This window comes from Gadus morhua, chromosome 2 (genome assembly GCF_902167405.1).
Source record: "Gadus morhua chromosome 2, gadMor3.0, whole genome shotgun sequence".
Lineage (NCBI taxonomy): Eukaryota > Metazoa > Chordata > Actinopteri > Gadiformes > Gadidae > Gadus > Gadus morhua.
In genome coordinates, this window is record NC_044049.1 from 22,540,590 (window position 1) to 22,568,021 (window position 27,432).

The window sequence follows — 27,432 nt, forward strand, 5'->3', positions numbered from 1 at the left end:
CAGACTGCCTTACGGTTGATATTTGAAGAGACAGAGGGTTTTGATGGTGATGCAGAGGAAATAGTTTCGGAAAGTGAGGATAACATTTCAGAGTCTGACACCGAGTTTGAAGAGGAGGATGAGCATCAGCCAGCTCCGAAACGTAAAAGAGCCTCAGGACTAGCCCTTCCGCAGCCAGGACAAGCCTGCGAGCAGCAAGCCCCAGGACCATCCCGTGAGCAGGCAGGACCAGCCCGCAAGCAGCCAGCCCCAGGACCATCCCGTGAGCAGCCAGGACCAGCCCGCGAGCAGCCAACCCCAGGACCAACCCGCGAGCAGCCAGCCCCAGGAACAACCCGCAAGCAGCCAGCCCCAGGAACAACCCGCGAGCTGCCAGCCCCAGGAACAACCCGCGAGCAGCCAGCCCCAGGACCAACCCGCAAGCAGCCAGCCCCAGGAACAACCCGCAAGCAGCCAGATGTAGGACCAGCCCGTCAAAAATAAACGCTGTGAAGTGTGTGGACCCATGATGGACAGAAAAACACAATATACATGCAACCAGTGCAAAAAAATACATATGCAATACACACACAGTGAGACTCTGCCCCTCATGTGTGGTATAGACTGATATACGTATAATGGCCGTGTTCAAAGGCTTTAATGTGTTGTTCAGACAGATGTTATTGAGTATGTTTCAATTTCTAATGATGTTGATTATTTCCCAGTTATGCCTGTATTATGAGGCCTTTCCTTATTTTGTTGCATTTTAATACAAAAAGAAACAAAAACGAGTGGCACCTCTATTCATAAATGTGATTTAACAAAGGTAAAGTGAACAAATTTAACATATGTGTTGTTAATATTACTTGCAATTGGGATGAAGTAACCATCTGGTGAGTATTTAAAAAAAAAAGCTTGAGTATGTTGAATTAAAAGGCAATGGGTCCACCAGACCCAGCAGCACCTCCTGTGTAACAAAAACACGAACACCCTATGAGGGTTAACGTATGTACTTTTCAAAAGTGTACTTCATAATAAATGTCATTAAGTTCCACTTTAATGTACTGAAAAAAAAGTATTCTAATTCTGAAATACTTAAAGTGGTATTGCATTGTACTTATAAAAAGTGTACTTTATTGTAAGTGTATTGTAAGTTGTACGTATGTGTACTTAGAAAAAGTATACTAAATAGCAAAGTAGAAGTGTATTTTAGTATACTTGCAGAAAGTTAATCTCAAATTGTATTAGAATGCCTTAGAAAAATTGCAAATAGGTGGTCATTTAGTGTACTTATGTAAGTACACTTATTTTCAAGTCCTGTGTACTACACTATTAAAATGTTTTATTAAAGTGTACTTAATTTCCCCTCATTAGAAGTGGCTGACCCTGACCACCATCGTGGGGCTAGGCTGCCCCGGTTGGCTGCCCCAGCCGTTGGCGCCAACGACAGGATCGTCCTCCGCCCCCCTACTGAGGCCAAGCCCCCGGGCCTTAACCCCCGCTACCCTCGTGGGTCTAGGCTGCCCCGGTTGGCTGTGGCTGAGGAGGCTGACGGCCAGGAAGCCTGGATCCAGGCGGCCAACTCCGACACCGTGTCCCTCTGTGCACGGGCTCTGGGTGCCGCCTCGAGCCAGGAGACTTCCCCGGGCCAAACCCCCCCAGGTGAAGAAGTTGTATACTTTAGTGTATTGCAAATATAATTAAAGTATAGAAAAGTTATTACAAGTGAACTTTTACTTTTTGTGCTTAAATTAAAGTATGTTTAACGTATGTACTTTTCAAAAGTGTACTTCACAATAAATGCCATCAAGTTCCACTTTAATGTACTGAAAAAAAAGTACATTAATTCTGAAATACTTGAAGTGGTATTGCAATGTACTTATAAAAAGTGTACTTTATTGTAAGTGTATTGTAAATTGTACGTATGTGTACTTAGAAAAAGTATACTAAATAGCAAAGTAGAAGTGTATTTTAGTATACTTGCAGAAAGTGAATCTCTAATTGCATCAGAGTGCCTTAGAAAAATTGCAAATACGTGGTCATTGTGTACTTGTGTAAAGTACACTTATTTTCAAGTCCTGTGTAAAACACTATTAAAATGTTTTATTAAAGTGTACTTAATTTCCCCTCATTAGAAGTGGCTGACCCTGACCACCCTCGTGGGGCTAGGCTGCCCCGGTTGGCTGCCCCAGCCGCTGGCGCCAACGAGAGGATCGTCCTCCGCTCTACTGAGGCCAAGCCCCCACATAGACCCCCAGGTGAACAAGTAGTACACTTTATTGTAGTACAAATGTAATTGAAGCATACAAAAGTTATTCCAAGTATATTTGTTGCTTTAAAGTATGCTTAACGTGTACTTTTAAACAGTGTCCTTCACAGTGGATCTGCGGGACGCCCCGCTGAGCTCCGCCCCCTCTTCCTGGAACGCCGCTGCCTCCGCCCGCCGCCGGGCGCTCGGAGGCGCCGAGGCGGACCTCCCTGGGAGGGAGTGCTCCCAGTTCGCCAACGGCCAGAGGTCCCAGGCCCCAGGCAGCCCGCCGGCCTCTGACGTTCCTGAAGGCGTGGCGGGCAGAGGTAAGTGCGCGTTCAGCCCGTTTCCCCCTGTGCAGGAGCGTCTGAGGAACGGCAGGATCCCCCGGGAGAAGCTCCGGGGCCCGCCCCCCCACCAGGCAGGGGAAGAGGCCGGGCCCTCTGGGAAGCGGCAGAAGAACGGGGGCCGCTGTTTCCCCGACCAGAGGCTGACCGCTGAGCCCGAGCTGGAGGAGAAGCTGTTGGATAGCAGAGGTAAGAATGGCATCTTTTACACAAATAAATCAATCCAAAGTAACTTCTTTTTTTAAAGGATTGAGCCTGCATGCCACAAAACTTTAATTATTAGCCCGGGCTTTCATTTGTTTCAATCCCTGAACTCAAGCGGCTTGTGTTTGGGACAGGCGTCCATATGGAACAGGCCTTTAATTCCTTTGGATTTTCCTTTTGGTGAACTGATGCCATCTATTGGCGAAAGTTGGTAATGCTCGGAACTACGTCTGTGATGTTGTCACGCGACCATGGCAAGGCGCCGGCGTCTAATTGAGACCGGCGTTTATTTTTCAAACGTGTGTGTGTGCAGATGAACCGTCCCAGGGCTCCCTCAGCGGCCCCCAGCGAGACCCACCAGAGCCCCCCGGGCCCCACCCCTTCCCCAAACCTGAGCTGGCCATGACACAGAGCCTCACTCTCATCAGCTCAGAGAACTGGTGAGACACACACACACACACCGCAGACACTCAGAATTTTCCCCCACACACACACACACAGAATTAGTCGAAGCAATCCAAACTTGTGTTTCATCTGACTGACCTGCTGTGGTTCTGAACGCAGGCAGGAGAAGATGGAAGGGCTCACGGTGCTGCGCAGTCTGGCCCAGAACCACGTGGACACGCTGCTCCCCAGGCTCCGCGACGTCTGCCTCGCCCTCGTGCAAGAGGTAGCTCCCCCTCTCTGGGCCTGCTCCCTGGTGCTCTCTCTCTCTCTACCACGTAACATGGAGACCAGCGTCTGTCACTGTGGGTGGGCGTGTGAGTGGGCGGGCGGCTGGGTGTGGACAGTCCGTCACTGTCTGCAAGTGTAAAACAAACTCAATCCTCCTGTCTACAGCTTAGTCTATATACCTCGCTGTGTGTAAAACCATCCCCATCAATTCTACACCATAGAACGAGCGGTTGATTCGACATGAACAATGTCAGCAAAACACAGCCTTGAATGAAGCGAAGAGTGTGAAACATATTATAATGTAACGCCTGCATTTCCTTCATATAGCGCTTTCCAAGACACTCAAAGAACCATTACAGAGTGAGTGGTGTCTACCACGTGTGTGTCTGGTTTTCAGGTGAAGAACCTGCGTTCGGGCGTGTCCCGCGTAGCCGTGTGCACGCTGGGCGTCCTGTACTGCCACCTGCAGCGGGCTATGGACAAGGAGGTGGACACCACGGCCAGGGCGCTGCTGCACAAGGCGGCCGAGAGCAACGCCTTCATCCGGGGGGAAGTGGACGCAGCGCTGGGCCACATGGTGCGGCACTGCACGCCGGCACGCTGCATCAACGCCTTCCTGGACGGGGGTTTGAGGTCAGGGGGCAAGATGCAAACGCACAACAGAAAAAATAGACATTTAAACAGGACTTGAGTGTCAAAGGAAACGTTTCTAACATCCTTAATCTGCTTTGGACTGGTAGGTAGGATACTCCAGAGGTCTAGCCGATGTTTCCTTATCTCCATCCGTTGTGTACTTCTGTGGTTTGTGTCTCTTTGTGTGCGTCCTTCATGTTGAGCCTGTGTGCGTCTGCAGCCACCTGAGCGCGGCGGTGAGGAAGTGCGCCGCCCAGCACCTGGCCGACCTGCTGGAGAGGGTGGGCGTGGCCCGCCTGCTGTCCGGAGGGAAGGCCGTGACGGACAGAATCCTCCCGGCCGTGGTCAAGCTGGCCCTGGACTCCTCCCCGGAACCCAGGCACGTAGAGCCCCCAGTGGCTTCCTGTGTTGGCTGAAGGCTTTGGCGTGTGTCCAACGGCTCGGTGACGTGCCGGTCTCACTCCTCCCCCTTCAGGTCCTTTGGCCGCCGGATGTTGCTGTTCCTGTCCTCCCACCGGGACTTTGATAGCCTGCTGGAGAAGAACATCCCCACCAAGGACCTTTCCGCCGCCCGCAAGGCGGTCAGTGGACTCAAGGCAAAGGTACGGAAGGCCCCGCCCTCTCGCCCCACCCTACCGCTTGGTGACGGGTCTGGTGAACGTTGTTGTTGTTGTTGTTGTGTCAGGGTCAGGGTCAGGGTCTGGGTGAGACGCCCCAGACCCCAGCCTCGCTTCCCGGCAGTGGCACCGCCAGGGCCTCGACGCTCCAAAGGAAGCTCCCCAAACCGACCATAGCCCCCAGCCCCACCACCACTACTGCCACCCCCACCAACACCGCCACCACCACCCCCAGGTGAGACTCCTCCCAGACGCATGACAGCCACCTTGGAAATATGTTGGTGAAAGTAAAAGCCTTATGCTATGAGGTCAGCTCCTCTCTCGCGGTCGTGTTCCAGAGCACACATGATGGCTTTTGTTTGCAATGTCTCTCCTATATTTATTTATGCATTTGTTCGTTTTCTCAACTTGAAGCAAACTTTAAGAATATCTTTTATCTTATTTCCAAGATCATATATATATATATATGTAGTAAGTATGTATGCAGTTTCATGACATTATATTTTGTGGTACCCTCCAGGGAGCCCAACTGCAAGTACAGCTCCAAACCTCTGGGGCCCATCATGGAAGACAAGGCTGAGTACATCAGGCAGCTCACCGTTCTGCTGGAGTCCAAGGACTTCAGGGAGCGCATCAAAGGCCTCGACCAGCTGGTGGCCGACTGCCAGCACAACCCCAGCATGGTCATCCGCAGCCTGTTCCCGGTCCGTAAAACCCCCCACCGCTCGTAAACGCCCACTACCTCACACTCGCCCTTATCCCCTCTCCTGGTTGGACTCCCTCCTGTCCCCTTTTTGTTCACCTGTTCCCCGTTTCTCCCCGCTCCCCCAGGTGTTTGACCTCTTCAGAGACCGCCTGCTGGAGTCCAACCGTAAGGTGAACCTGTACGCCCTGGAGGCCCTGCAGGGGATGGTGCGCCTGCTGAAGGACAACCTGTCCGGGGTGCTCAACCACCTGGTGCCCGCCATCGTGGACAACCACCTCAACTCCAAGAACCGCGCTGTGTACTCGGCCGCCACAGGGGCCCTCTGCGAGCTGGTGCTGAACCTCGGTGAGGGCCCGGTGGGGAGCTGTCCAGAACACGGTCCGGTCTGACCACGGTGTTGTCCTTGTTACTCATGTGTTCGTCCCTTGCCCCTCTCCAGACAACAGCCTCCTCCTTGAGCCGTTCTGCTTCAAGGCACGGGTTCTTAGCGGCCAAGCAAAGGTGGACCTGATCGAGAAGGTTGCAGGTTTGTTAATGGCTAAAATGTTTGTTTGTTTTGTTCTTTGCAATGATCAGCACCAAACATACGTATACCATTGTGTGGCCAATCAAGCGGCATCTGATCCGATCTGCTCTGCCGCCTTCATCTCCTCCCTCTCTTCCTATTCCTCGGTCTCCTCCTCTCCTATGTCTCCTCCTGTCTCCCATTATTTTGTCTCTTCCTTGGTTTCCACCTCCTTCTCTTCCTGTCTCCTCCCCTCCCCCTTTCCCTCCGTCTCCTCCCCCCCCCCCCCCCCAGAGCTGGTGATGGAGCTGTACCCCCGCCGGCCCCAGCTGGTGGAGCAGAAGGCGCTGCCCCTCCTGTGGGGCCTGCTGGGCCCTTCCAGCGGCAGCGTGCACCGGGCGACAACCAGCCTGTGCCGAGCCCTCCACCATCAGATGGGGCCCGGCCTGCGGCTGAGCGCCGCCTCCCAGCCCCCGAGCGTCGGCAGGGACCTCAACCAGCTGCTGAGAACCATGTCCTGAATAAAAAATGACCTAAGGACGGGAACGAGAAGACTCACTGCTCTCTTTGCACTTTTACAGGTAGCTTGTGTTGCACTTTAACAGGTACAATTTACAATTACAATTAGGGCATTTAGCAGACGCTTTTATCCAAAGCGACTTACATCGGTTAATACACACATTGACACACCGACGGCAGAGTCAACCATGCAAGGTGACTGGCAGCTCGTCGGGAGCAGTTAGGCAGGGCTCCAGACTGCGACCAATTGGTCACGTTTTGCGACCAGAATTTGAGATTGCGCGACTGAATTTTTGCTGGTCGTGCATGCGCGTCAGCAAAAATTCAGTCGCGCATTTGCCCCTTTTTTTCTTCTTTATTTTTACACGTTAAACGTGGAAGGGGCGCGTCAATGAATCCGGAATCTGTAGCAGGCAAAAGAGTGTGAGAAAGATAGGGAATGGCCACTAAGTGGCTAATGTGTGGAGGGGGAGGGTCATAGAGATTATCGAGCGCGGGAAACCGCCGCGGGTCTGTGAGAAGGAGAACGATCTCAACCTTCCATTCGAACAATGAGCAAGCGAACAATTTGATCGTTCTTCCTACCTGCGGCACTTGCGGCTAGTAGTGTGCCAGTGCCACGGTCTACAGAGTCGGAGGATGATGGCTGCGAGAATTCAGCTGTTTAAGGTACTGTAATTTCGGCTGTGCATGTATTTTTGGAATTTAATTGCTGCAATAAATTATGTTGTTGACTTCTAACATGTTCTGCATTCCTGCAAACTTGTCGCTTTTCGACGACAATCACCGTTTTCTTGGTCAATTGGGTCATTCACGTGAATCGCGTAGAACCAAAGAGTTTTTTTAGGGGGGGGGGGGAAGCTGTCCTTATGCATGAGACACCTGGCTACCGCGCGAGTCTGACGGAAACTCTTGACGTCAATTTGAAGTAGGGGTGTACGGTATAAATGGTATAGAAAGTACACCAGTGTGAATTTGAGCAGAACAAATCTTAATTTTTCTTTAAAGAAAGCCCCTTGTGACAACTACTGATATAAAAAGGGCTTTATAAAATATGTTTGTTTAATATATAAGAGTAATCTGCCCTATGAAAGATAGGTATAAGACATGCTTTTGTTAGTGATATGAAGGAGGAAAAATTCGTGCAAATCTCTGTCCTGGGCACAACCTACTACAAAAACAGGTGCTATTCATGCATGAAAATTACTCAATTTCAATAGCTTTTCGGAGTTAATAAAGAAACAGTTAATTGAAATGTATTGGCCCACTTCAGCCAGAATATGGCCTCCTGCCATATTCTGACTCAGGTCTTCCACACATAGCAGCACTCACCTGGGGTGTGTACATGTTAGCACAGACGACTTGATGGCATTGATGAAGAGGAATCCCAAACAGTCGATGTCTGAGCCAGCGTTCCCCTGCAATCCCAGGCAGACTCCTGACCCGACATCGATAGAGTACTCGGTCTGGCGGTGTATACATATAAAATAATATGTTATTATTGTACTTAACTGTGTAGCAACTGCAGTAGCTGCTATCATGGCTGTAACACGGGGAATTGGTTAGTCTAGCGCGATTGCACTTGGTTCTGCAATGTTCTTCTTGGAAAGAGGGGTCGAATCCAAAGGAATAGCTTTAAAGAGACTTTATTTGTATAAAGTATTTTCGGTATGGTAAACTGATGCTCTGAAGTAAAGAGAGATTGGAGATGTGCCTTAGCACGTGCAGCTGAACTGGCTTCATCGCATGAGCTGTCCCCATCGTCCACCTGCTGGTGGGCCTGGGCAGTTTCACCTCTGTTCTGTTGATATTGGAAAAGCAGGTGTCATGTACACCGATTTCATTTACAGCGAGAGGCTAAATATAATGAGATTTAATGATACAGATAGTTTTAAACACCTGGTGTGAGGCTCGATCGATTAACTCCTCCTCCAGTCTGTACCACACAGCATCCTCTACCTTTCCCTTGAACCTAGGGTCCAGAGCCGTGCCCTCCTCCAAAAACTCCTGAATGCCCTCACCCTGTGAGAGAAGAACATAGATAGATAGATTGATATAGGGTAGATACTTCATTAATCCTGAGGGAAATTCAAGGGACATGTAACAGATGAGCTACTGCAACGGCTGCCACTGCTGCGGCGCACCACAGTATACGTAGAGGTTTCTGTATACCGAATGAAAATAATCAACAAATCAATAAAATAGTGATGCTTACTTGGTATCTTTTGGAAAGGTCATCCCAGACTTTTTCCTTTATGGCATTAGAGAAGAAAGAGTCGTCTGCTGTGACCCTGAAGTGATCTTGAAGTTTTTTTATGATTGGAATAATTTGACCTAGTGTGGCGTTGTTTCCGGAAGAGATGCAAACAGTTGACTGGTACATGATTTTCATCAATTTTACGAACTCCTCTGCTTTCCTGAAGTCGTCACCTGAAATTCTGTCAAGTCTGAAAAATATGCACATAGGTCTTACTAGCATGATTCAATTTTAGGGAAAAAAATGTTAAGCTGCAGCACTGATGGTGAAAATAAGCAAATTCCAAACTTCTCCTTCTCCATGGACTTCTTCAGGCGAGGGTCCATGCAGGCTGCCTGGATGGCAGGGAACATTTCCAGAAAACGCTCCATCATTAAATATAGGCTGTTCCATCTGGTCTTAACGTCCAGAATGACTGAGTGCTCTGGCAGGCCTAAAGATACAGAGAGGACACAAAGTGTGAAACCAATGGTCCATTTATGAATAATGATTTAATAATAAAATATTTTAACCATGACTATTTGAACCAAGTTTAGTGTGTATTACCGAGTATTTTCTGCTTCTCCTTCAAAACAGGTTTAGACAGGGTACACCTTTTCAACCACACCAACAAGGCTCTGACTCTTCCTGCCCACCTTGCAACTGAGGGTATGGTGTATATCTTTTGGGCGGCGATGTTAAGTGTGTGGGCAAAGCAGCCAATTTTTCTCACACTCATCCTTCTCACTGCCACATCCATGTTTGCAGCATTATCCACAGTGATGGCCACAACTTTCTCCTTTACCCCAAATTCTTCCAAAATGTCCCCTATCTCTTCTGCTATTGCTACCCCTGTCTGTGATACATACACTGCCTGCGTGTGCAGTATTTTCTCCTTCATGGCCCCCTCTATTATATAGTGGACAGAAACAGTGAGGTAGTGATCTTGCGCAACACTGGTCCATCCATCAGCAGTCACAGCCACATCCCTGACAGCCTCCAACTCCCTCTTCACATTCTCCTTCTCCACAGCATACCATGCAGGCACGAAAGTATTCGATACCATGTCTCTGGTGGGGGACTGATATTTAGGGTTCAGGGCTGCTATCATCTCCCTACAATTGATGACATTAGAACATAAAGCATTACCAGTGACATACTTTCTTATTTATACTGACAATAACAGTGACAACAACATTATCCAGCCTAAAGCGTATCGTTTAAGCCAACTAGGCTACAGCTTGCTCACCTCCACCATGGGGTATCCACTGTTGAAAAGGGCAGCAAACCTTTAACAATGAACTTGGTGACTACCCTATGGCACTCCTCTCGCTGATCCTTCGTCATTTTCCCCCTTTCTGCCAGCGTGAAGGGATTGACACTAGCAATACCTGGCAATGTCTTCCTTACCTCAGGTATGGTAAGAGGCGGGGCAGAGGCTAACGTAAAGGGAAAAGATGGACATGATGACTTCTACTGCTTTAAACGGTTAGCGTGGCTTTGCTCACAGTAGCCGCGTTTACATGGACATGGACACAAAAAATCATATATAGAATCATATATAAATCATATATACGCCTCAATTGGAATACAATTCTCTGATCTGAATAGAGTTCCATGCGGAATAAGTCCAGATCAACATAACGGTTGTGCGCGAGAGACATACGGACGTACGCTTACCACTTTTGTAAATGCCATATACCTACAGTACATTCGGATTACATCTTTTCAGATTAGAAATCTATTCGGATCAGAAGTGTCCATGTAAAATAAACGCTGACGTAATGTTAACCTAGAAAGCAGCTGCCTGTAAAACCAGGCAAATGTAGGCCCTGTCCACACTAACCCGGGTAAATATAAAAACGCACATTCGCAATGAAAACGATCTCCGTACACAGTGTGGACGGAGATCGTGTTAAGTGATAGTGTGGACTCCACACTATCATTTTGAAATCGTTTTCGGAATGTTTTGCATCCACGTTCCACACGGAAATTATTTTGATAAACAGTTATGGTGACGCGACTCCCGCCACGCCTCTCTGTTTACAGGCGCGCGATCAGCTGATAGTTGCAGTTGATAAGGAACGCACATTCGCAATGAAAACGATCTCCGTACACAGTGTGGACGGAGATCGTGATAAATGATAGTGTGGACTCCACACTATCATTTTCATATCGTTTTCGGAATGTTTTGCATCCACGTTCCACACTGAAATTATTTGGATAAACAGTTGTTATGGTGACGCGACTCCCGCCACGCCTCTCTGTTTACAGGCGCGCCGTCAGCTGACAGTTGCAGTTGATAAGGAACGCACATTCGCAATGAAAACGATCTCAGTACACAGTGTGGATGGAGATCGTGATAAATGATAGTGTGGACTCCACACTATCATTTGCATATCGTTTTCGGAATGTTTTGCGTTCCACACTGAAATTATTTTGATAAACAGCTGTTGTCATGTTGACGCAACTCCCGCCACGCCTCTCTGTTTACATGCGCGCGATCAGCTGATAGTTACAGTTGATCAGCCGGCTAATCATTTTCTCTCACAAGCAAAAATATGGCTCAAACCAAAAGTAACTAGAACTGCAAGCAGTTATGCAGGGGTCCAAGAAGTGAGCATTTCGCCGGCACTTCGCGACAAGAAATGTGCATTTCAGCGGCACAACGCGAAGCAAGTATTCAAAACGCTACCGTGAACAACATGTGGATATAAAGGTTTTGACTGTGGGAGCTTCGGTGTGGGAGTTATAGCCCAAAACGCGTTTTCAGAACATTCCATTGGCTAATTAGGAGATATATTGTGTCGTCGTTTTTTTGCACCCCCTTGTGGCGAATTTTTCCAAAGACAATTTTCCTCTTCCAAATAACTCCCGCCCACATTAATAATTCTTGGCCATATTTTCTATATAGACTCGGGATTGCCCCTTGATGGTTTCCCTTGAGTTTGAAGAACATTCCTTTGGCCAATTAGAAGATATACAATTTCCTCGTTTATTGCGCCCCCTAATGGCGAAATTTTCCGAAATTTTTATCGAACGTCATTAAGGTTAGCATCAACATGTCTGTAAAATTTGGACTCGTTCCGATGTCTAATTTTGGATTTCTTTGGATTTTTGATTTTCCACGTCTAATTTAGCTCATAAACCAATATTCAAAACGCTACCGTTTCGTCGTCGAAGGTCCGATCAAAAAAGTGTCTATCAATTCTATGCGTGTGCGTCTGAAGATGTTGTGTGCAAAGTTTGGTGTCGATTGGTCGAGAAATGTGGGAGGAGTAGGGAAAAAACTTTTTAGCGGTTTTCGCGATTTTGCGAAAAAAAATTATGGACGCAAATGGGCGTGGCCTAGGCCAAAAGATGCAGCAGACTCCAGTGCATCTGTGTGTACAAGTTTTTGGACTCTGGGAGGTTCGGTGTGGGAGTTATAGCCCCAAACGCGTATTCCTTGGTATAGCGCCACCTAGTGACCGGCGTGTCTGGATTTTGTTATCTGAGTAGCGGTGCCGGACCTGGATCCAGTCATGCTATTGGCATGTCCGCACCATTTACGGTTTGGGCTGTGGTCCCACAAGTACGGGGGGAAGTATAACTAGAACTGCAAGCAGTTATGCAGGGGTCCAAGAAGTGTGCATTTCGCCGGCACAACGCGACAAGAAATGTGCGTTTCGCCGGCACAACGCGAAGCAAGTATTCAAAACGCTACCGTGAACAACATGTGGATATAAAGGTTTTGACTGTGGGAGCTTCGGTTTGGGAGTTATAGCCTAAAACGCGTTTTCAGAACATTCCATTGGCCAAATAGGAGATAGACAATGTCGTCGTTTTTTGGCGCCGCCCTGTGGCGAAATTTCCCAAAGACAATTTTCCTTTGCCAAATAACTCCCGCCAATATTAATAATTCTTGGCCATATTTTCTATATAGACTCGGGTTTGCCCCTTGATGGTTTCCCTTGAGTTTGAAGAACATTCCTTTGGCCAATTAGAAGATATACAATTTCCTCGTTTATTGCGCCCCCTAATGGCGAAATTATCCGAATTTTGTATCGTACGACATTAAGGTTGGCACCAACATGTCTGTAAAATTTGGACTCGTTCCGATGTCTAATTTTGGATTTCTTTGGATTTTTGATTTTCCACGTCTAATTTAGCTCATAAACCAATATTCAAAACGCTACCGTTTCATCGTCGAAGGTCCGATCAAAAAAGTGTCTATCAATTCTATGCGTGTGCGTCTGAAGATGCCGTGTGCAAAGTTTGGTGTCGATTGGTCAAGAAATGTGGGAGGAGTAGGGAAAATACAGTTTTGCGGTTTTCGCGATTTTGCGAAAAAAAATTATAGACGCAAATGGGCGTGGCCTATGCCAAAAGTTGCAGCAGACTCCAGTGAATATGTGTGTACAAGTTTTTGGACTGTGGGAGGTTCGGTGTGGGAGTTATAGCCCCAAACGCGTTTTCCCTTGGTATAGCGCCACCTAGTGGCCGGCGTGTCTGTATTTTTGTGGTCGGCGTAATGTTCACGGACCTGGATCTAGTCATGCAATTGGCGTGTCGGCACCATTTACGGTTTGGGCTGTGGGCCCACTTCTAGAGGGAAATAATAATAACTAGAACTGCAAGCAGTTATGCAGGGGTCCAAGAAGTGTGCATTTCGCCGGCACACAAGACAAGAAATGTGCGTTTCGCCGGCACAACGCGAAGCATGTGTTCAAAACGCTACCCTGAACCTGTGGATACAAAGGATTTCACTGTGGTAGGAGTAGCGAGAAGTCAGTGTAGCGTTTTCGCGGCGAAATTTTGTAGAAGATAAACAATTTCGTCGTTTATGGCGCCCCCTAATGGCGAAATTTTCCGAAATTTTTGTCGAACGACATTAAGGTTAGCACCAACATGTGTGTAAAATTTGGACTCGTTCCGATGTCTAATTTTGGATTTCTTTGGATTTTTGATTTTCCACGTCTAATTTAGCTCATAAACCAATATTCAAAACGCTACCGTTTCGTCGTCGAAGGTCCGATCAAAAAAGTGTCTATCATTTCTATGCGTGTGCGTCTGAAGATGCCGTGTGCAAAGTTTGGTGTCGATTGGTCAAGAAATGTGGGAGGAGTAGCGAAAAAACAGTTTTGCGGTTTTCGCGATTTCGCGAAAAAAAATTCTAGACGCAAATGGGCGTGGCCTAGGCCAAAAGATGCAGCAGACTCCAGTGAATATGTGGGTACAAGTTTTTGAATGTGGGAGGTTCGGTGTGGGAGTTATAGCCCCAAACGCATATTCCTTGGTATAGCGCCACCTAGTGGCCGGCAGGTCTGGATTTTGTCGTCTGCATAGTCTTCACGTACCTGGATGTAGTCATGTAATTGGCGTGTGTGCACCATTTACGGTTTGGGCTGTAGTACCACTTTCTTGGTAGGAAGTATAATAAGAAAAATCCTTACAAAAACAATAGGGATCCAACCTGTTGGCTTGGACCCCTAACTAGAACTGCAAGCAGTTATGCAGGGGTCCAAGAAGTGTGCATTTCGCCGGCACAACGCGACAAGAAACGTGCGTTTCGCCGGCACAACGCGAAGCATGTGTTCAAAACGCTACCCTGAACCTGTGGATACAAAGGATATGACTGTGGTAGGAGTAGCGAGAAGTCAGTGTAGCGTTTTCGCGGCGAAATTTTGTAGAAGATAAACAATTTCGTCGTTTATGGTGCCCCCTAATGGCGAAATTTTCCGAATTTTTTGTCGAACGACATTAAGGTTAGCACCAACATGTGTGTAAAATTTGGACTCGTTCCGATGTCTAATTTTGGATTTCTTTGGATTTTTGATTTTCCACGTCTAATTTAGCTCATAAACCAATATTCAAAACGCTACCGTTTCGTCGTCGAAGGTCCGATCAAAAAAGTGTCTATCATTTCTATGCGTGTGCGTCTGAAGATGCCGTGTGCAAAGTTTGGTGTCGATTGGTCAAGAAATGTGGGAGGAGTAGCGAAAAAACAGTTTTGCGGTTTTCGCGATTTTGCGAAAAAAAATTCTAGACACAAATGGGCGTGGCCTAGGCCAAAAGATGCAGCAGACTCCAGTGAATATGTGGGTACAAGTTTTTGAATGTGGGAGGTTCGGTGTGGGAGTTATAGCCCCAAACGCGTATTCCTTGGTATAGCGCCACCTAGTGGCCGGCAGGTCTGGATTTTGTCGTCTGCATAGTCTTCACGTACCTGGATCTAGTCATGTAATTGGTGTGTGTGCAACATTTACGGTTTGGGCTGTAGTACCACTTTCTTGGTAGGAAGTATAATAAGAAAAATCCTTACAAAAACAATAGGGATCCAACCTGTTGGCTTGGACCCCTAACTAGAACTGCAAGCAGTTATGCAGGGGTCCAAGAAGTGTGCATTTCGCCGGCACAACGCGACAAGAAATGTGCGTTTCGCCGGCACAACGCGAAGCAAGTATTCAAAACGCTACCGTGAACAACATGTGGAGGAAAAGGTTTTGACTGTGGGAGCTTCGGTGTGGGAGTTATAGCCTAAAACGCGTTTTCAGAACATTCCATTGGCCAAATAGGAGATAGACAATGTCGTCGTTTTTTGGCGCCGCCCTGTTGGCGAAATTTTCCAAAGACAATTTTCCTTTGCCAAAAGCTCCCGCCCACATTAATAATTCTTGGCCATATTTTCTATATAGACTTGGGTTTGCCCCTTGATGGTTTCCCTTGAGTTTGAAGAACATTCCTTCGGCCAATTAGAAAATATACAATTTCCTCGTTTATTGCGCCCCCTAATGGCGAAATTTTCCGAAATTTTTATCGAACGTCATTAAGGTTAGCACCAACATGTGTGTACAATTTGGACTCGATCCGATGTCTAATTTTGGATTTTTTTGGATTTTTAATTTTCCACGTCTAATTTAGCTCATAAACCAATATTCAAAACGCTACCGTTTTGTCGTCGAGGGTCGGATCCAAAAAGTGATCAATGCATCTTTGCGTGTGCGTCTGAAGAGGCCGTGTGCAAAGTTTGGTGTCGATTGGTCAAGAAATGTGGGAGGAGTAGGGAAAAAACAGTTTTGCGGTTTTCGCGATTTTGCGAAAAAAAATTATGGACGCAAATGGGCGTGGCCTATGTCAAAAGATGCAGCAGACTCCAGTGAATATGTGGGTACAAGTTTTTGACTGTGGAAGGTTCGGTGTGGGAGTTATAGCCCCAAACGCGTATTCCTTGGTATAGCGCCACCTAGTGGCCGGCATGTCTGGATTTTGTCGTCTGCGTACACATCACAGACCTGGATCTAGTCATGCAATTCGCGTGTCCGCACCATTTACGGTTTGGGGTGTGGGCACACTTTTAGTGCTGGAATAATAACTAGAACTGCAAGCAGTTATGCAGGGGTCCAAGAAGTGTGCATTTCGCCGGCACAACGCGACAAGAAATGTGCATTTCGCCGGCACAACGCGAAGCAAGTATTCAAAACGCTACCGTGAACAACATGTGGATATAAAGGTTTTGACTGTGGGAGCTTCGGTGTGGGAGTTATAGCCCAAAACGCGTTTTCAGAACATTCCATTGGCCAAATAGGAGATAGACAATGTCGTTGTTTTTTGGCGCCGCCCTGTGGCGAAATTTTTAATTTTCCAAAGAAAATTTTCCTTTGCCAAATAACTCCCGCCCACATTAATAATTCTTGGCCATATTTTCTATATAGACTCGGGTTTGCCCCTTGATGGTTTCCCTTGAGTTTGAAGAACATTCCTTTGGCCCATTAGAAGATATACAATTTCCTCGTTTATAGCGCCCCCTTAGGGCGTAATTTTCCGAATTTTTATTCGAACGTCGTAAAGGGTGGCGCTACCATGTGTGTAAAATTTGGACTCGTTCCGATGTGTAATTTTGGATTTTTTGGGATTTTGGATTTTCCACGTCTAATTTAGCTAATAAACCAATATTCAAAACGCTACCGTTTCGTCGTCGACGGTCGGATCAAAAAACTGTCTCACGATTCCTTTGCGTGTGCGTCTGAAGATGTCGTGTGCAAAGTTTGGTGTCGATTGGTCAAGAAATGTGGGAGGAGTAGGGAAAAAACAGTTTTGCGGTTTTCGCGATTTTGCGAAAAAAAATTGTGGACGCAAATGGGCGTGGCCTATGCCAAAAGATGCAGCAGACTCCAGTGAATATGTGGGTACAAGGTTTTGAATGTGGGAGGTTCGGTGTGGGAGTTATAGCCCCAAACGCGTCTTTCCTTGGTATAGCGCCACCTAGTGGCCGGCGTGTCTGGATTTTGTTATCTGAGTAGCGGTGCCGGACCTGGATCTAGTCATGCAATTGGCATGTCGGCACCATTTACGGTTTGGGCTGTGGTTCCACTTTCACGGGGAGGTAGTATAATAACTAGAACTGCAAGCAGTTATGCAGGGGTCCAAGAAGTGTGCATTTCGCCGGCACAACGCGACAAGAAATGTGCATTTCGCCGGCACAACGCGAAGCAAGTATTCAAAACGCTACCGTGAACAACATGTGGATATAAAGGTTTTGACTGTGGGAGCTTCGGTGTGGGAGTTATAGCCTAAAACGCGTTTTCAGAACATTCCATGGCCAAATAGGAGATAGACAATGTCGTCGTTTTTTGGCGCCGCCCTGTGGCGAAATTTTCCAAAGAGAATTATCCTTTGCCAAATAACTCCCGCCCACATTAATAATTCTTGGCCATATTTTCTATATAGGCTCGGGTTTGCCCCTTGATGGTTTCCCTTGAGTTTGAAGAACATTCCTTTGGCCAATTAGAAGATATACAATTTCCTCGTTTATTGCGCCCCCTGAGGGCGTAATTTTCCGAATTTTTTATCGAACGCCGTTAAGGTTAGCACCAACATGTGTGTAAAATTTGGACTCGTTCCGATGTCTAATTTTGGATTTCTTTGGATTATTGATTTTCCACGTCTAATTTAGCTCATAAACCAATATTCAAAATGCTACCGTTTCGTCGTCAAAGGTCGCATCAAAAAAGTGTTTCGTGCATTCTTTGCGTGTGCGTCTGAAGATGTCGTGTGCAAAGTTTTGTGTCAATTGGTCGGGAAATGTGGGAGGAGTAGCGAAAAAACAGTTTTGCGGTTTTCGCGATTTTGCGAAAAAAAATTCCAGACGCAAATGGGCGTGGCCTATGCCAAAAGATGCAGCAGACTCCAGTGAATATGTGGGTACAAGTTTTTGACTGTGGGAGGTTCGGTGTGGGAGTTATAGCCCCAAACGCGTTTTCCCTTGGTATAGCGCCACCTAGTGTTCGGCGTGTCTGGATTTTGTCGTCTGCTTAGAACTCAGGGACCTGGATCTAGTCATGCAATTGGCGTGTCGGCACCATTTACGGTTTGGGCTGTGAGCACACTTTTAGGATTAGCACGTCGGAATAATAATAACTAGAACTGCAAGCAGTTATGCAGGGGTCCAAGAAGTGTGCATTTCGCCGGCACAACGCGACAAGAAATGTGCGTTTCGCCGGCACAAAGCGAAGCATGTGTTCAAAACGCTACCCTGAACCTGTGGATACAAAGGATTTGACTGTGGTAAGAGTAGCGAGAAGTTAGTGTAGCGTTTTCGTGGCGAAATTTTGTAGAAGATATACAATTTCCTCGTTTATTGCGCCCCCTAATGGCGAAATTTTCCGAAATTTTTATCGAACGACATTAAGGTTAGCACCAACATGTGTGTAAAACTTGGAGTCGATCCGATGTGTAATTTTGAATTTTTCGGGATTTTGGATATTCCACGTCTAATTTAGCTAATAAACCAATATTCAAAACTCTACCGTTTCGTCGTCGAAGGTTGGATCAAAAAACTGTCTACCACTTCTTTGCATGTGCGTCTGAAGATGCCGTGTGCAAAGTTTGGTGTCGATTGGTCAAGAAATGTGGGAGGAGTAGGGAAAAAACAGTTTTGCGGTTTTCGCGATTTTGCGAAAAAAAATTCTAGACGCAAATGGGCGTGGCCTAGGCCAAAAGATGCAGCAGACTCCAGTGCATCTGTGTGTACAAGTTTTTGGACTCTGGGAGGTTCGGTGTGGGAGTTATAGCTCCAAACACGTATTCCTTGGTATAGCGCCACCTAGTGACCGGCGTGTCTGGATTTTGTTATCTGAGTAGCGGTGCCGGACCTGGATCCAGTCATGCTATTGGCATGTCCGCACCATTTACGGTTTGGGCTGTGGTCCCACAAGTACGGGGGGAAGTATAATAATAGGAAAAATCCTTACAAAAACAATAGGGATCCAACCTGTTGGCTTGGACCCCTAATAATCCTTACAAAAACAATAGGGATCCAACCTGTTGGCTTGGACCCCTAATAAAAATCCTTACAAAAACAATAGGGATCCAACCTGTTGGCTTGGACCCCTAACTAGAACTGCAAGCAGTTATGCAGGGGTCCAAGAAGTGTGCATTTCGCCGGCACAACGCGAAGCATGTGTTCGAAATTGAGAAACGGCGTATGCCAAAAGATGCAGCTGACTCCAGTGAATCTGTGGATATAAAGGTTTTGACTGTGGGAGGTTCGGTGTGGGAGTTATAGCCCAAAACGCGTTTTCAGAACATTCCATTGGCCAATTAGGAGATGTATTATTTCGTCGTTTTTTTGCGCCCTCTTGTGGCGAAATTTTCCAAAGACAATTTTCCTTTTCCAAATAACTCCCGCCCACATTAATAATTCTTGACCATAATTTTTATATAGACTCGGGTTTGCCCCTTGATGGTTCCCTCATAGTTTGAAGAACATTCCTTTGGCCAATTAGAAGATATACAATTTCCTCGTTTATTGCGCCCCCTAATGGCGAAAAATTCCGGAATTTTTATCGAACGACATTAAGGTTAGCACCAACATGTGTGTAAAATTTGGACTCGTTCCGATGTCTAATTTTGGATTTCTTTGGATTTTTGATTTTCCACGTCTAATTTAGCTCATAAACCAATACTCAAAACGCTACCGTTTCGTCGTCGAAGGTCGGATCAAAAAACTGTCATGCGATTCCTTTGCGTGTGCGTCTGAAGATGTCGTGTGCAAAGTTTGGTGTCGATTGGTCAAGAAATGTGGGCGGAGTAGGGAAAAAACAGTTTTGCGGTTTTCGCGATTTTGCGAAAAAAAATTCTAGACGCAAATGGGCGTGGCCTATGCCAAAAGATGCAGCAGACTCCAGTGAATATGTGCGTACAAGTTTTTGACTGTGGGAGTTTCGGTGTGGGAGTTATAGCCCCAAACGCGTTTTCCCTTGGTATAGCGCCACCTAGTGGCCGGCGTGTCTGGATTTTGTCGTCTGCGTAGTCCGAAGAGATCTGGATCTAGTCATGCAATTGGCGTGTCGTCACCATTTACGGTTTGGGCTGTGGGCACACTTTTAGGGAGGTAAGAATAATAATAATAACTAGAACTGCAAGCAGTTATGCAGGGGTCCAAGAAGTGTGCATTTCGCCGGCACAACGCGACAAGAAATGTGCGTTTCGCCGGCACAATGCGAAGCAAGTATTCAAAACGCTACCGTGAACAACATGTGGATATAAAGGTTTTGACTGTGGGAGCTTCGGTGTGGGAGTTATAGCCTAAAACGCGTTTTCAGAACATTGGCCAAATAGGAGATAGACAATGTCGTCGTTTTTTGGCGCCGCCCTGTGGCGACATTTTCCAAAGACAATTTTCCTTTGCCAAAAACTCCCGCCCACATTAATAATTCTTGGCCATATTTTCTATATAGATTCGGGTTTGCCCCTTGATGGTTTCCCTTGAGTTTGAAGAACATTCCTTTGGCCAATTAGAAGATATACAATTTCCTCGTTTATTGCGCCCCCTAATGGCGAAATATTCCGAATTCTTTATTGAACGCCATTAAGGGTAGCACCGACATGTGTCTAAAATTTGGACTTGATCCGATGTCTAATTTTGGTATTTTCTGAATTTTTGCATATCGACGTAAAACGTAGCTAATAAAGCAATATTCAAAACGCTACCGTTTCGTAGTTGAAGGTCGGATCAAAAAAATATGTAGTTTTTCTTTTCGTGTGCGTCTGACGATGTCGTGTGCAAAGTTTGGTGTCGATTGGTCAAGAAATGTGGGCGGAGTAGGGAAAAAACAGTTTTGCGGTTTTCGCGATTTTGCGAAAAAAAATTATAGACGCAAATGGGCGTGGCCTATGCCAAAAGATGCATCAGACTCCAGTGAATCTGTGTGTTCAAGGTTTTGAATGTGGGAGGTTCGGTGTGGGAGTTATAGCCCCAAACGCGATTTTCTTGTTATAGCGCCACCTAGTGGCCGGCAGGTCTGGATTTTGTCGTCTGCTTAGTCCGAACAGATCTGGACCTAGTCATGCAATTTGCGTGTCGGCACCATTTACGGTTTTTGGGTGTGGGCCCACTTTTAGGGGGGTAAAAATAATAATAATAATAGGAATAATCCTTACAAAAACAATAGGGATCCAACCTGTTGGCTTGGACCCCTAATAATCCTTACAAAAACAATAGGGATCCAACCTGTTGGCTTGGACCCCTAAAAAAATCCTTACAAAAACAATAGGGATCCAACCTGTTGGCTTGGACCCCTAATAATAAACACTACAAAAACAATAGGGATCCAACCTGTTGGCTTGGACCCCTAACTAGAACTGCAAGCAGTTATGCAGGGGTCCAAGAAGTGTGCATTTCGCCGGCACAACGCGACAAGAAATGTGCGTTTCGCCGGCACAACGCGAAGCAAGTATTCAAAACGCTACCGTGAACAACATGTGGATATAAAGGTTTTGACTGTGGGAGCTTCGGTGTGGGAGTTATAGCCTGAAACGCGTTTTCAGAACATTCCATTGGCCAAATAGGAGATAGACAATGTCGTCGTTTTTTTGCACCCCCTTGTGGCGAATTTTTCCAAAGACAATTTTCCTTTTCCAAATAACTCCCGCCCACATTAATAATTCTTGGCCATATTTTCTATATAGACTAGGGATTGCCCCTTGATGGTTTCCCTTGAGTTTGAAGAACATTCCTCAGGCAAATGAGAAGATATACAATTTCCTCGTTTATTGCGCCCCCTTATGGCGAAAATTTCCGATTTTTTTATCGAACGCCATTAAGTGGAGCATCGACATGTCTCAAGAATTTGGACTTGATCCGATGTCTAATTTTGGTATTTTTGGGATTTTTGATATTCCACGTCTAATTTAGCTCATAAACCAAGATTCAAAACGCTACCGTTTCGTCGTCGAAGGTCGGATCAAAAAAGTGTCTATCATATGCGTGTGCGTCTGAAGATGCCGTGTGCAAAGTTTGGTGTCGATTGGTCAAGAAATGTGGGAGGAGTAGGGAAAAAACTGTTTTGCGGTTTTCGCGATTTTGCGAAAAAAATGTATGGACGGTAATGGGCGTGGCCTATGTCAAAAGATGCAGCAGACTCCAGTGCATATGTGGGTACAAGTTTTTGATTGTGGGAGGTTCGGTGTGGGAGTTATTGCCCCAAACGCGTATTCCTTGGTATAGCGCCACCTAGTGGCCGGCGTGTCTGGATTTTGTCGTCTGCCTAGAACTCAGGGACCTGGATCTAGTCATGCAATTGGCGTGTCGGCACCATTTACGGTTTTGGCTGTGGGCAGACTTTTAGGTGCTGGAATAATAACTAGAACTGCAAGCAGTTATGCAGGGGTCCAAGAAGTGTGCATTTCGCCGGCACAACGCGACAAGAAATGTGCATTTCGCCGGCACAACGCGAAGCATGTGATCAAAACGCTACCCTGAACCTGTGGATACAAAGGATTTGACTGTGGTAGGAGTAGCGAGAAGTCAGTGTAGCGTTTTCGCGGCTAAATTTTGTAGAAGATATACAATTTCCTCGTTTATTGCGCCCCCTAATGGCGAAATTTTCCGAAATTTTTATCGAACGACATTAAGGTTAACACCAACATTTGTGTAGAATTTGGACTCGATCCGATGTCTAATTTTGGATTTTTTTGGATTTTTAATTTTCCACGTCTAATTTAGCTAATAAAAAAATATTCAAAACTCTACCGTTTCGTCGTCGAAGGTTGGATCAAAAAACTGTCTACCACTTCTTTGCATGTGCGTCTGAAGATGCCGTGTGCAAAGTTTGGTGTCGATTGGTCAAGAAATGTGGGAGGAGTAGGGAAAAAACAGTTTTGCGGTTTTCGCGATTTTGCGAAAAAAAATTCTAGACGCAAATGGGCGTGGCCTAGGCCAAAAGATGCAGCAGACTCCAGTGCATCTGTGTGTACAAGTTTTTGGACTCTGGGAGGTTCGGTGTGGGAGTTAAAGCTCCAAACGCGTATTCCTTGGTATAGCGCCACCTAGTGACCGGCGTGTCTGGATTTTGTTATCTGAGTAGCGGTGCCGGACCTGGATCCAGTCATGCTATTGGCATGTCCGCACCATTTACGGTTTGGGCTGTGGTCCCACAAGTACGGGGGGAAGTATAACTAGAACTGCAAGCAGTTATGCAGGGGTCCAAGAAGTGTGCATTTCGCCGGCACAACGCGACAAGAAATGTGCATTTCGCCGGCACAACGCGAAGCAAGTATTCGAAACCATACCGTGAACAACATGTGGATATAAAGGTTTTGACTGTGGGAGCTTCGGTGTGGGAGTTATAGCCTAAAACGCGTTTTTAGAACATTCCATTGGCCAAATAGGAGATAGACAATGTCGTCTTTTTTTGGCGCCGCCCTGTGGCGAAATTTTCCAAAGACAATTTTCCTTTGCCAAATAACTCCCGCCCATATTAATAATTGTTGGACATATTTTCTATATAGACTCGGGTTTGCCCCTTGATAGTTTCCCTTGAGTTTGAAGAACATTCCTTTGGCCAATTAGAAGATATACAATTTCCTCGTTTATTGCGCCCCCTAATGGCGAAATTTTCCGAAATTTTTATCGAACGTCATTAAGGTTAGCACCAACATGTGTGTACAATTTGGACTCGATCCGATGTCTAATTTTGGATTTTTTTGGATTTTTAATTTTCCACGTCTATTTTAGCTCATAAACCAATATTCAAAACGCTACCGTTTTGTCGTCGAGGGTCGGATCCAAAAAGTGATCAATGCATCTTTGCGTGTGCGTCTGAAGATGCCGTGTGCAAAGTTTGGTGTCGATTGGTCAAGAAATGTGGGAGGAGTAGGGAAAAAACAGTTTTGCGTTTTTCGCGATTTTGCGAAAAAAAATTCTAGACGCAAATGGGCGTGGCCTATGCCAAAAGATGCAGCAGACTCCAGTGAATATGTGCGTACAAGTTTTTGACTGTAGGAGGTTCGGTGTGGGAGTTATACCCGCAAACGCGTATTCCTTGGTATAGCGCCACCTAGTGACCGGCGTGGCTGGATTTTGTCGTCTGCGTACACATCACAGACCTGGATCTAGTCATGCAATTCGCGTGTCGGTACCATTTACGGTTTGGGGTGTGGGCCAACTTTTACGGAAGGAAGTATAATAATAAAAAGAACTAGAACTGCAAGCAGTTATGCAGGGGTCCAAGAAGTGTGCATTTCGCCGGCACAACGCGACAAGAAATGTGCATTTCACCGGCACAACGCGAAGCAAGTATTGAAAACGCTACCGTGAACAACATGTGGATATAAAGGTTTTGACTGTGGGAGCTTCGGTGTGGGAGTTATAGCCTAAAACGCGTTTTCAGAACATTGGCCAAATAGGAGATAGACAATGTCGTCGTTTTTTGGCGCCGCCCTGTGGCGACATTTTCCAAAGACAATTTTCCTTTGCCAAATAACTCCCGCCCACATTAATAATTCTTGGCCATATTTTCTATATAGACTCGAGTTTGCCCCTTGATGGTTCCCTTATAGTCTGAAGAACATTCCTTGGGCCAATTAGAAGATATACAATTTCCTCGTTTATAGCGCCCCCTAATGGCGAAAAATTCCGTTATTTTTATTGAACGCCATTAAGGGTAACACCGACATGTGTCTAAAATGTGGGCTTGATCCGATGTCTAATTTTGGTATTTTTTGAATTTTTGCGTTTCGACGTAAAACGTAGCTAATAAACCAATGTTCAAAACGCTACCGTGTCGTCGTCGAAAGTCGGATCAAAAAACTGTCTGAGGGTTTCTTTGCGTGTGCGTCTGAAGATGCCGTGTGCAAAGTTTGGTGTTGATTGGACGAGAAATGTGGGAGGAGTAGCGAAAAAACTGTTTTGCGGTTTTCGCGATTTTGCGAAAAAAAATTCTAGACGCAAATGGGCGTGGCCTATGCCAAAAGATGCAGCAGACTCCAGTGAATCTGTGTGTACAAGGTTTTGAATGTGGGAGGTTCGGTGTGGGAGTTAAAGCCCCAAACGCGTATTCCTTGGTATAGCGCCACCTAGGGGCCGGCGGGTCTGGATTTGGTCGTCTGCATAGTCCGAAGAGATCTGGATCTAGTCATGCAATTGGCGTGTCTGCACCATTTACGGTTTGGGCTGTGGTCCCACTTTTAGGGAGGTAAGTATAATAGGAAAAATCCTTACAAAAACAATAGGGATCCAACCTGTTGGCTTGGACCCCTAACTAGAACTGCAAGCAGTTATGCAGGGGTCCAAGAAGTGTGCATTTCGCCGGCACAACGCGACAAGAAATGTGCATTTCGCCAGCACAACGCGAAGCAAGTATTCAAAACGCTACCGTGAACAACATGTGGATATAAAGGTTTTGACTGTGGGAGCTTCGGTGTGGGAGTTATAGCCTAAAACGCGTTTTCAGAACATTCCATTGGCCAAATAGGAGATAGACAATGTCGTCGTTTTTTGGCGCCGCCCTGTGGCGAAATTTTCCAAAGACAATTTTCCTTTGCCAAATAACTCCCGCCCATATTAATAATTCTTGGCCATATTTTCTATATAGACTCGGGTTTGCCCCTTGATGGTTTCCCTTGAGTTTGAAGAACATTCCTTTGGCCAATTAGAAGATATACAATTTCCTCGTTTATAGCGCCCCCTTAGGGCGTAATTTTCCGAATTTTTATTCGAACGTCGTTAAGGGTGGCGCTAACATGTGTGTTAAATTTGGACTCGATCCGATGTGTAATTTTGGATTTTTTTGGATTTTGGATTTTTCACGTCTAATTTAGCTAATAAACAAATATTAAAAACGATACCGTTTCGTCGTCGAAGGTCGGATCAAAAAAGTAATGCAGCAATTATTTTCGTGTAGGTCTGAAGATGCCGTGTGCAAAGTTTTGTGTCAATTGGTCGAGAAATGTGGGAGGAGTAGCGAAAAAACAGTTTTGCGGTTTTCGCGATTTTGCGAAAAAAATTTCTAGACGCAAATGGGCGTGGCCTATGCCAAAAGATGCAGCAGACTCCAGTGCATCTGTGTGTACAAGTTTTTGGACTGTGGGAGGTTCGATGTGGGAGTTATAGCCCCAAACGCATATTCCTTGGTATAGCGCCACCTAGGGACCGGCGTGTCTGGATTTTGTCGTCTGCGTAGTCCGAAGAGATCTGGATCTAGTCATGGAATCGGCGTGTGGGCACCATTTACGGTTTGGGCTGTGGTACCACTTTTAGGGGGGTAAGTATAATAATAATAATAATAGGAAGAAAAATCCTTACAAAAACAATAGGGATCCAACCTGTTGGCTTGGACCCCTAACTAGAACTGCAAGCAGTTATGCAGGGGTCCAAGAAGTGTGCATTTCACCGGCACAAAGCGACAAGAAATGTGCGTTTTGCCGGCACAACGCGAAGCAAGTATTCAAAACGCTACCGTGAACAACATGTGGATATAAAGGTTTTGACTGTGGGAGCTTCGGTGTGGGAGTTATAGCCTAAAACGCGTTTTCAGAACATTGGCCAAATAGGAGATGGACAATGTCGTCGTTTTTTGGCGCCGCCCTGTGGCGACATTTTCCAAAGACAATTTTCCTTTGCCAAAAACTCCCGCCCACATTAATAATTCTTGGCCATATTTTCTATATAGATTCGGGTTTGCCCCTTGATGGTTTCCCTTGAGTTTGAAGAACATTCCTTTGGCCAATTAGAAGATATACAATTTCCTCGTTTATTGCGCCCCCTAATGGCGAAATATTCCGAATTCTTTATTGAACGCCATTAAGGGTAGCACCGACATGTGTCTAAAATTTGGACTTGATCCGATGTCTAATTTTGGTATTTTCTGAATTTTTGCGTATCGACGTAAAACGTAGCTAATAAAGCAATATTCAAAACGCTACCGTTTCGTAGTCGAAGGTCGGATCAAAAAAGTATATAGTTTTTCTTTTCGTGTGCGTCTGACGATGTCGTGTGCAAAGTTTGGTGTCGATTGGTCAAGAAATGTGGGCGGAGTTGGGAAAAAACAGTTTTGCGGTTTTCGCGATTTTGCGAAAAAAAATTATAGACGCAAATGGGCGTGGCCTATGCCAAAAGATGCATCAGACTCCAGTGAATCTGTGTGTTCAAGGTTTTGAATGTGGGAGGTTCGGTGTGGGAGTTATAGCCCCAAACGCGTTTTCCCTTGGTATAGCGCCACCTAGTGGCCGGCGTGTCTGGATTTTGTCGTCTGCGTAGTCCGAAGAGATCTGGATCTAGTCATGCAATTGGCGTGTCGTCACCATTTACGGTTTGGGCTGTGGGCACACTTTTAGGGAGGTAAGAATAATAACTAGAACTGCAAGCAGTTATGCAGGGGTCCAAGAAGTGTGCATTTCGCCGGCACAACGCGACAAGAAATGTGCATTTCGCCGGCACAACGCAAAGCAAGTATTCAAAACGCTACCGTGAACAACATGTGGATATAAAGGTTTTGACTGT

The 27,432-nt window shown here is 46.1% G+C and overlaps 1 protein-coding gene across 1 annotated transcript; it reads left to right on the forward strand.

Annotated features, from left to right (window-relative positions):
• Positions 1-2,321: 2,321 nt before the first annotated feature.
• On the forward strand, positions 2,322-7,170 carry LOC115557087 (TOG array regulator of axonemal microtubules protein 1-like). The gene is made up of 12 exons (XM_030374676.1): positions 2,322-2,332; positions 2,384-2,763; positions 3,092-3,218; positions 3,343-3,448; positions 3,851-4,086; positions 4,307-4,465; positions 4,562-4,879; positions 4,966-4,990; positions 5,153-5,407; positions 5,535-5,754; positions 5,849-5,935; positions 6,209-7,170. The coding sequence occupies exons 1-12, from the start codon at positions 2,322-2,324 to the stop codon at positions 6,433-6,435; spliced, it is 2,151 nt and encodes a 716-aa protein (XP_030230536.1). The 3' UTR covers positions 6,436-7,170.
• The last annotated feature ends 20,262 nt before the right edge of the window (positions 7,171-27,432 follow it).